The sequence below is a fragment of the Malus domestica genome, chromosome 02 (assembly GCF_042453785.1).
Source record: "Malus domestica chromosome 02, GDT2T_hap1".
Classification (NCBI taxonomy): domain Eukaryota; kingdom Viridiplantae; phylum Streptophyta; class Magnoliopsida; order Rosales; family Rosaceae; genus Malus; species Malus domestica.
This window is the reverse complement of record NC_091662.1, coordinates 32,242,096-32,252,130: the sequence shown is the minus strand read 5'-3', so window position 1 is coordinate 32,252,130 and position 10,035 is coordinate 32,242,096. Positions and strand designations below refer to the sequence as shown.

Sequence of the window (10,035 nt, the reverse complement as noted above, 5' to 3'; positions counted from 1 at the left end):
ATTACTAATGATTTTATGGAACCTATGGGAGACGCGGAATGAACTATTATGGCAAGGAAAGCAACTCCAGTTGAGCTCGTTATGAATGTCAGGGAATCGTTGAAAGTTTATAAGCAACGGCAAGGTCAAAGAAACCCTCGCACTACCAGTGTGCGACAGAGATGGGTAGCTCCCAGTGATGTTTGAAGGAGATGCAGCTGCTGTTTTGGCATTTCTGGATGGTGTTTTTATGAGGTTCTTCAGAGCTTGCTGTTTTCTCTTTACCGCAGTTGGACCAACACGCTGCGGCCATATTGGTAGCCGCTCAGATGCAATTTCAGAGACTCCGTGAAGCAAAAGGCGGTGACGGCCGCGGTGCGGCAGTGCCAGAATTACCCAAGATAAAAATGTGATGAGGCCAATGTTTTCCGTTGAAACCTGAACGCAGGCGCTTCGTGCCAATCCTCAACCCCTGATGTCAATGAGTCATCACTTTACCATCACCAGATATATTTGTACTACGAATTAGACTTACTAGAACCAGAACCCAAACCCGAACCCCAGCAAAGAACATGGCTAAGAACGGGCGTGGACTAATTCTAAATGGCATGGGTTGCAGCAGGCAGCAAGACACCATGAACACAACAATTTCGAAAACACAACACTAATATTTTCTGGACAAGTCTTAAGGACAATTGAGTAAAATGGTTCGATGAAAATTCCTAACGCAACTAATGTCACAAAGAAGTGAAAAGAAAGGAAAGCACAAGCAGCAGATGCATATAGATACAAATTTCAGAATGGAGCTGATGTCGTTCTACGAAGCTGGTACTTTGGCTCCGGAGGCGGAGCACTCGGCAACACCTTCTCTTGCTCCTGCAAGGACACAAAGTAAAACGAATAAGATATCTAATATACAAAAAATTGATACTTTGTTTCGTTCTTGATTTAAAATTTAGAAAATTCTCAAGCCTGGTCTGAAAATTTTCTTTATTTTCAATAATATTTGAAGAATGGAGAAGGACAAATGAGATAGAAAGATGAGAGAGATGAACAAAATTTGCATCTCTCTTCTTGGTCTCATCTCCCTCTCCCCTCTTTCATTAGTTGATAATCCATATAGCTTTTCCATCAAAACCATACAAGGTAGAAAATGAGCAGTTAATCAAGGCGTTGTCTCAACGTCATGCAAAGTCAAGAACAAACTAGGCAGCAAGTTTTCTACCAGCTTGGAAAAATAGAATGCAAGTTGAATGAAAAGTGTAGATAATGAAAGGAGGAAGTAGATCCTCCAAAACAACACAAGTAGATAATGAAGTCCAAACTACAGATGAAAATTAAAAAGCGGGACATCAAATTTTTTAATTACTTTTGTGAGGAGAAACAAACATTTTATTAAATAAAAAGTCCAACAAATGTAATATTGGCTTTCAGACTATCGTTTTAAGGTACGATTCAGTTTGTTCTATGTGCTGCCCACTTTGAGTCCTCAATTAAGTTAAAGTTTCTCCACTCTCTCTTCCATACTTATTCCTAGGAACTAATTTTAGTTAACACGTGTAGAAATGGGTTGCATCACTAACAACTGGTACAAGAAGGCCCGAACATATGGATAATGCAGTCATCTTTACAATTAAAAAATTGGTGGCATGTCAACCCTTGCAAAGCATGCCACTCACAAGGATTTTGAAACAATAATCCCTTTCAGAATCTACATTCCAATCCTGTTAGAAGATCCTGACAGACATTAAACCCAATTACATCCCTTTACACCAACTTTCCCCTCCCACTCTCTCTTGCACTTTCACCAGAATAATTGGACAAGCATTCCTTCTTATGGCCAAACTTACAAAGAACCAAGTGCTCCTCAAAGGGATATGACTAGACATATTAGGATGCTAAATACTCGCACCCATTCCCCAAACCTAAAGCAAAGTTGAAAAGTAAACCCCGACACACTTCTACACCTCATCCACAATCACCACGTTCCAAAAAATCATGCCATGTCCAACTTTGCCCTAGAACTTAAACATTCATTAGAAACTAGGAGTATCTGCTTGCCAACAAAAGCATTGTGAGAGCAAGAAACAATCCCAATATTCAAGGTGGAACTAATAGTAAGAACATTCATCAGCTACTACACAAGCTACAACCTAAACTTACAAGGCTAAAACTCTAAACTACTAACTCTGGATCATAAGTCTTGAAAGCATGTCAGTAAAAACATTGATAATAATGTACTCATAACATCCTGGAAAATTTAATTGGGGTACCCAACAATTTACTCCATATTAACTATGCACCTTATTTTCTCGAAACTTCCTATCTTTACCATTTGAATAAGCTTAAAAGAGCAAAAACGAAAAGAAAAAAATAACTTTAATAAAAATGAAAAGAAGTCTTCCCTGCCCGGCGGTGAGTCCCCCCCCCCCCTGGGACTTGTCTCCCAGCAACACACATTAGGGTTGCAGGGAGGCCAGTCAGCACCAGAGCCAGAAGCAGAAGCAGGCAGTTTAGTATTTGTTTTCCTTTCAAAGAAAAAAAATGTTGTTTAGAGGGTAAACGGGGATTTTGGAGTTTACATAATAGTAGGTCGGTATAGTATGCATTGTAGTGTACCTATAGATTTTCCTAACATTATCTGTAACAAAACTTTAATTTATGGGGAAAATGGTCATATACGGAAGCCATCTGGACATTAGAGTATGATCAAGTGTAAAACCTTATCTAGACATTCAAACTATCTCCTCAATAATGCCACTTGTAAAGCTGCTTATAACTATCCATGAGTTAATGCTCATGAAAATCGTTGAGGAAAATCCTACTCATGCACAAAATAACTGCCTTAAGAAAAGGTATCACCCGTAAGTTTAACACTAGTCAGGAAAAATCCTCTTCATTAAGACAACCACATCAACTACAAACAAATGCGATACAAAGTTGTATTGGTTATTCTAATAACTAGCCTTAAAACATGCAATAAACAAGTGTGTGATGACTCAATATCTTCGAAATATTTAAATTAGTTAGTACATGGCTTTTCTTGGGTAGATACATTTGTATCAAACTCTGCAAATTTTGGAATAATTTAGCTAACTAATAGCCACATGTAAAAGAGTGGATGAAAAGGGATGAGCCCCCAACCCCTTTTAAGGTTATATTGTGCTATACATACCATTACCTTTATGCTGCTTCTTTTTTAATCCTTAGGTTGAATATCATCAAATTCCATTTAGCATTTATATTTAAACCGCAAATTCATTTAGACTCTTAGATTGTAATTTATACATGTACATCTGAATTAAGTGAGTACATGTGCTCAAATTATCAAACCTGATGAGGTACACTGAGATGCTAGGAGTACCAAAAGAACTTACAACATAACTCACAGTCTAGAGCTTCACACTTCATCCTTTAAAAAATATATGAAATCTTCTGACACAACTGTGCACATATCCGGTGGACACACGGTGACTGCATATGATCTACTAATCAAGATTGCAGTTCCGATATAATGGGTTATGTTAAATCAAACTTCAGGGTGAAAGACCCCAACCAGTGGAGGCACTGATATTAGGATAAAACTTGCCTTAGACTTAGCATCTAACAACGAAGATTCCCTTATATTTGAACATAAGTCGAGGGCTCTACCAAAATCCATGCTCAAATTTCACCAGGATATGAAGTTTCATTCATGAGATTGAGGCAATGACTGTTGCATACTCCAATCTTCTCCAGGAACTAGGAAAAAGTACAATAGATTCTTAACCGCCCATATGTCAAGGATTCTACCTTAGGTCCTAAACCCGGGCTCAAATTTTGCCCGGATATGAAGTAATATTCACAATATCACAAGGCAATTACTGTTTTCCTATTGAATAGAAAGGATCATATTCACAATCTGTAGGCCCTAGAACGGAAGTGGACTCCAATATTTTCTAGGAAGCAGGAAAGAAAGAACATTACATTCTTATCCATTATAAACTCACCCCTGCCAAAGTTTTATTTGTATCATATCGTATTTATCACTTCGTCCCCAGGTTAATTACGGCTATTTGTCCTTTCCCAAGGTTAAATGGATGCTTCTAGGGTCCATTAGTGGTTTACTTGCAGGATGGCATGGAAACTTCACGGAAAAGGTAAAAAGGGAATTGGAGAGTGACTCCTCCATGCATCTTGCTCAAAAGAAAAAGTACAGCTATTGAAGGGAAAGAACACTCCTTAAGGAAGACAATTGTACAGTCCTTAAGATGGTATTGATGAATGAACAATTAATGTTCTCCCTGTTTCCTTCATTTCTTTCATGAGTTTTTTTGCTTTTGATGTTTCTAATTTATTGAATACTGGATAATGCCCCTAAGAATTCTTCATGTTTTTCAATCATGCAGCTACCAATCTGTAATTTTATCAAACTCTAGCTACCAATTGGTCTGGGGTTCGACTCTCTCCCACGGTACCCACCTAGCAAATGCTAGAGTTTCTCGCTCCCCAAATGTTGTGGGGTCAGGCCCCGAGGGGGGGGTGGTGGGGTGGGGTGGGGTGGGGAGCGCCTAGTGATTAATTGGGTCAAAGATTCGGATACACTAAAAAAAGACAATTACCAGCTAAAGCATTTATACAATGTTTTTCAAATCTATCCTAATTCCTACATCACTGTTTCTCCACAATCAATGACTCTGTCATAATCATCCATTGATGAACTTAGTTAGTGGTGCCTGTGTGTGCATGTTTCAATTACCTGCAACAGGCTTGTATCTAAATAATTAAATCTGATGCAAAACAAACAACTTCCTACTGCCAAATGAAAGAAAAGAAGCCAACTAAGATTCTCTCTTTTCTAATGAGGAGGAAAGAAAGAGTTTTACTAATCGCAGTTGAATTAAAGCAAGCAACAATCATCAGTCACCAATTCAAGATGTATTAGAGAAATCAAATGAAACAAATACAAATATACATCATACTAAAAGAAACCTGACCTTCTGTTTCCTTAGCCTTTCATTTTCCTCCTCCAGGCGTGAAACTTTGTTCTCCAGTTCATTTGTATATGCCTGTTAACAGTTTTCAATGTTCAGCTAAAATTGCAAAAAGAAAACCTTGTGTGTGGACTTATAAACCAAAAGATATGAAATATTGACCTGCTTCCTTGCTCGCGAACGTGCAGCAGATTCCCGGTTCTTTATCATTCTCTTTTGCCTTCGCTCAACAGTCTTCTCAACTATGTCCTCAGGGTTGCCTCTTTTCCTCCCAGGTGTCTGCGTATCTGATAACGTACCCATTAAGGGTGAAGGCACCGCAACTTGGTTGTCAGGATACGGCAATTCCATCATAGCTCCAGCACCTACATGCATTGGTGGTTGTAAAGGTTGGCTTGGCATGTATACCCCCATCATACTTTGTTGTGGATGCTGATATTGTGGTTGTGGGTACTGCATCCACTGACCTTGTGGCAACTGTGCTGCCACATTTGCATCAACCCCAACTAGAGGATCAGCATATTTTTTGTCTGAAGATGCTTCAGCTTCAGCAACAACTCCGGCTTTGACCAAGAAATCCTCCAAAGTCATCTCTCCCAAAGTCCGTTGTCGTTCTTGAGATTTCTTTTCTTCTTCATCTTTGCTTTGTTGAATATCTTTCCAAACCTCATCAACTGTCTTCTTGCTCAATGCACTAGTTAATGACAGGCTTGCCTGACGCTGCAGTTGAGCTTGATTGACCAGTGTATTGCCTTCAATATCTATACCCATGATCTGATTAGCTTCAGCACTCCATACATTTTTTAGAAGCTCGTCAAGGTTCATGCTGCTGAGTGGCTTCCCCAAGTCACCTAACTGATTCTGTACCTCGTCCAAGGTAAGACTGTAAATTGAGTTTTGCCGTGCCAAAGGTTGGAACTGTGACTGTTTGCAATTACCATCAGCCCCACCTTGAGATCCCATTGTCGGTATCCCCATTCACCAATTCTTAATAAGAAATTGTCGATTACAATGAAAGTCTAAACTTTTAAATATACTAAGCGATACCATAGCTCAGCAGCTTCAGCCTTAAACCTACTTGAGGCAATCAACCTGAATATCAGAAACCTATGTCAAGAAAACTGAGATATTTCAGACTAAGAATTTTTTACTAGTTAACAACATTGTGTATGGTACGAATGCCAAAAGTAACTAAAAGAAGAATGACAACGAAAGTGAGTACACATCAACATGATTTGCAAATGAATACACACACATGCAAAATAAATTTGAATGACGGTTTGAAGGATCTCATCAGGTCATGTAGGCATGCAATCAGTAGAGCCATAAGCTGCTATTAAAAAGACAGAAAAATATGCTAGATTAATGCCCATAAAATTACAGGTTAAATTCCCTTCAATGGATAAGAATAGTCCAATTTATTAGAAAATACAAACAAAAACCAACAGATTACCAAATTGCAAATTCTTGAAACCCAAATCTAATCAAGATTAAAAAAGAAAAAAATTTAAAAAATCAGGGTCTAAACTAGCAGAGGGATTTACCAGAAACAGCTATGAACTCTTGCATGCAAGTGATTGAAGGAGTTGCATAGCCTCCATTTAACCCAATGCTTTCAAACCCTAAACCCGCAATCAAACTCTCACAAAAGAAAAACCCCAAAATCCAAATTTCCCAGAAAATCAAAGAGCACCACAATGAAGCATGAAAAATGAAATTACATCATTCTCCAAAAAGGAACAAAATTTCACAACATTACCTCACCACAGAAAAACCCAAATCCCAGAAATTAGATTTGCATGCAACAGAAATTAGTGTTTTTCTAATTAAAAGAAAAAAAATCACTGACCCAATTTCATTCCCAAATGCATGAATGTCTTTCCTCATAAAATAAAACAAAGTTCAAACAATTTTCTTTTAAAGAAGGAAGAATGACTGAGAGGACTGCCTGATAAAGAGCATCGGATACATACATACATATATATATATAGAGAGAGAGAGAGAGAGAGAGAGAGAGAGAGAGCACTCACTTTAGAAAGAGAGAGAGAGGAGTCCGATCTGAATCACAGGAAGAGTTTTGGGTTGAAGAGATTGTTGCTTGCTTGAGTGTTGAGGTTGGAATCATCAGCAGCAGTACTCACACATACCAACTGTATCTATTGTTGAATGTATCCAATTTGCAGAAAAACAAAACTAAAAGAGCGCAGTTGTAAGAGACAGAGGAGAGAGAGAGAGAGAGATAGAGAGAGAGAGAGAGGTTTCTGGCTTTCTGCAAAAACCAAAAATTCCCATTTTTCATTTTATAAAATTTAGTTCTTTTTTATCCTTGCTAGGCTCCTCTACTTGCGCCCTCATCAGTTAATTATGGGCTGCCAATTTGCTTGGTCCACTTGTGCCACCACAAAATGGTTCGTCTATATCATCACTCATTTTTATATTCGATATTAAATGTATAGATTAAATAAATATATTTTTAATGTTTTAATTTCAAAATTTTTATGTCAAATTCAACTGTAGGTAGGTATTTAGATAAGGTTGTTTGACCAAATAGAACAAGGCTATATGCCACCATCACAAAAAGTTATTCGATAAGGTGAATTACATTTCTGACTGAACTTGTTCAACTTACTCTTAGCTTATGAATCGTATTTGATTTATTTAATTCAATGGCTAAAACATTTAAGAGTGCAAAAATGGCTCCACTTTCTCTTACAACGAGCGTTATGTCTTACATAACATAATGGAGCATTATGACGTACACAGTGTTTAAAATATTGGTATCGATGAAATACCAATATGCAAATTTGTGAAAATATCGATGGATATATCGATATCGATATCAATTATTTTCAATAGAAATCATGGAAATTCAAAATTAAATTTTAAGGAGTGTCAAACACTAGTTTAGACGAAATATAAGAGTTTATCCGATATTTAACCAATATGTTGGATATATTGACAAAATATGTTGATTTTAGATTAAACTTAAGAATTTCTCCAAGATAAGGTGAAATCTAGACTTCACCTCCCTTTCCATATCTTTCTTTAATCTTTTTTGATATTTCCACTGAAATATCGACCTTATCTAAAAAATTTCAAACATTGGTCTTATGTCACATAATGGAGCATTATGTCTTGCGTAATGTAACAGAGCGTTACGTCTTACGTCACATAACGCTTCCGTTATGTTTTACATCACATAACAGAGCGCTATGTTATACGACACATAACGGAGCGTTTATGTCTTACGTCACATGTTCAAATCATTTGAAAATTCTAATTATTTATTACATCAAGTATAGTAATTTTTAGTTGATTACCCTCAAATCAAAAACTCCAAATTATTTATCACTTTTGAGTCGCATAGTTGAACTCAAATTTCTAACCCCCAAATGACCAAACATAAAAAGAAGAAATTAATTTATATGGAAAACATATTGAATGCACTGTTTTGGATTTTCTGACATAAATAAGAATATTTAACAAGGCTACATATCATTTCCACTAAGTGCTACTCGAATTTCATAAATAACAATTTCGATATCAATTTATTTGTTAATTTTATTAATATATAGTTACATTGTTGTTTTAAAAATTAAGACTATTTGTATTTAGAAAACAGTTTTTAAATTTGACTGTATAAATAAATTGAAATTGTGTATTGGATGATATGATTGCGGTACAGAAATAAGCGTGGGAAGGCAGGCAGGGGAGCAAGAGTGCGTGGACTCAACCCAAATAACGAGGGTTTTGTCCAGTAGTGATTAAACGCTGTGGAAGAAGTTGCGCTGGCCCTCTCTGTAGGCACAAAATCGAATTAAATAACTCTAATGCAACAGACAGTGGCCACGTGGCACTCCATGCTCCTTCTGCCTATTTGTATGTTTTGAGACTTTTTCAAGACTTTTTTATTTTTTATTTTTTTATACTTTATAGATTAAATAAGAACAACTAAGAAATTCAACAAAATTAAATAATTACCATGTCTCAATGCATGTGCGCCTGCAAAACTCCACTTGAAGATGGAGGTATCAAAGGAAAAGATTTTGATACGAATTGATGTTGAGTAATAGGATATAGATTTTTATTTTCAAATTAATAATTTAATTATGATTCGAATTGGGGGACAACACTATCAGGTACATGTCTATGGTCCTACTTGTTTAATTCGTTAGGAGGACTACACGTATTTAGGGGTGGTGTCGTTGAGTTGGTCCAGAACATTATATTCCTCTTAATTGCATTGAGTTGGTCTAGAATCCCACTTTCAATTTAGTTTCGTTGAGTTGGTGTAGAACTCGATATACTTTAGATTCCGTAGAGTTGGTCCGGAAGCTCACTTCCGATACGGTTCAGTTCAGGTAGTCTAAAATCTTATATTCCTCTAGATTTCGTTGAGTTAGTCAGAAATCCCACTTCCCATTCGGTTTTGTTGAGTTGGTCCAAAACCCTATGTTCCTCTGCATTTTGTTGAGTTAGTCACTTCCCATTCGGTATTGTTGAATTGGTTCGGAGTCCTATATTCCTCTATATTTCAAGTTGGTTTGGAATCCCACTTGTCGAGTTTCATTAAGTGATTTTGGAACCCTATTTTTTCCTGCTAGATAGACCATGATAAATTTTAGAAGTCACTGTAAATATAAGATGTTTTTGGAGCTTAACAAAAGGGTAAACTACAAATGGCTTGGTCTTATTTTATGGTACGTAAGCAGTCTAACTTTAAAAGTTAGATACAACCATGAAATTAGAAGAATTCATTAGTACTACGCAATTCAGTTCATATATTTAGTCACGTCTCGAGATTAAATTTTCAAAGTGACAATGATTTGTTCTATTCTACCGCAACCGTTACTGTTCACTTACCATAAACCAAATGAGGAAGGCCATTCAATTTAAGGAAAACTAATGAAAATGGCTTAAAAACTTTGAGTTTTAACGATAAGGACAAAATAAAGGGTAAAGTGAATAGTATCAGGTTTGACCTTTTAGTATAAAAATGTGATTTTTCGTTAAAGTAAATAGTATCGTGGGCTTTTCGTTAAAACTCCCTTCAATTTACTCATGGAAACAGCCGGCCCAAAGT

At 36.7% G+C, this 10,035-nt stretch overlaps 1 protein-coding gene across 4 annotated transcripts; it reads right to left on the bottom strand.

The window, feature by feature from the left end:
- Positions 1–627: 627 nt before the first annotated feature.
- ZIP1 (ABSCISIC ACID-INSENSITIVE 5-like protein 2) lies at positions 628–7,247 on the bottom strand. Of its 4 annotated transcripts, none has more exons than XM_008347946.4 (4): positions 6,983–7,247; positions 5,115–6,059; positions 4,956–5,027; positions 628–855 (listed from the first exon to the last, which is right to left on the bottom strand). In XM_008347946.4, the coding sequence occupies exons 2-4, from the start codon at positions 5,928–5,930 to the stop codon at positions 775–777; spliced, it is 969 nt and encodes a 322-aa protein (XP_008346168.2). In that variant the 5' UTR covers positions 5,931–6,059; positions 6,983–7,247; the 3' UTR covers positions 628–774.
- Positions 7,248–10,035: the final 2,788 nt, after the last annotated feature.

Bases quoted from the DNA above. Each gene is read 5' to 3' on its own strand.
- ZIP1 (XM_008347946.4), bottom strand. From the start codon at position 5,930: ATGGGGATACCGACAATGGGATCTCAAGGTGGGGCTGATGGTAATTGC. The intron at 5,028-5,114 runs GTCAATATTTCA...AACTGTTAACAG, and splicing joins GTTCGCGAGCAAGGAAGCAG to GCATATACAAATGAACTGGA. The intron at 856-4,955 runs GTCAGGTTTCTT...GTGTCCTTGCAG, and splicing joins AAAGGCTAAGGAAACAGAAG to GAGCAAGAGAAGGTGTTGCC.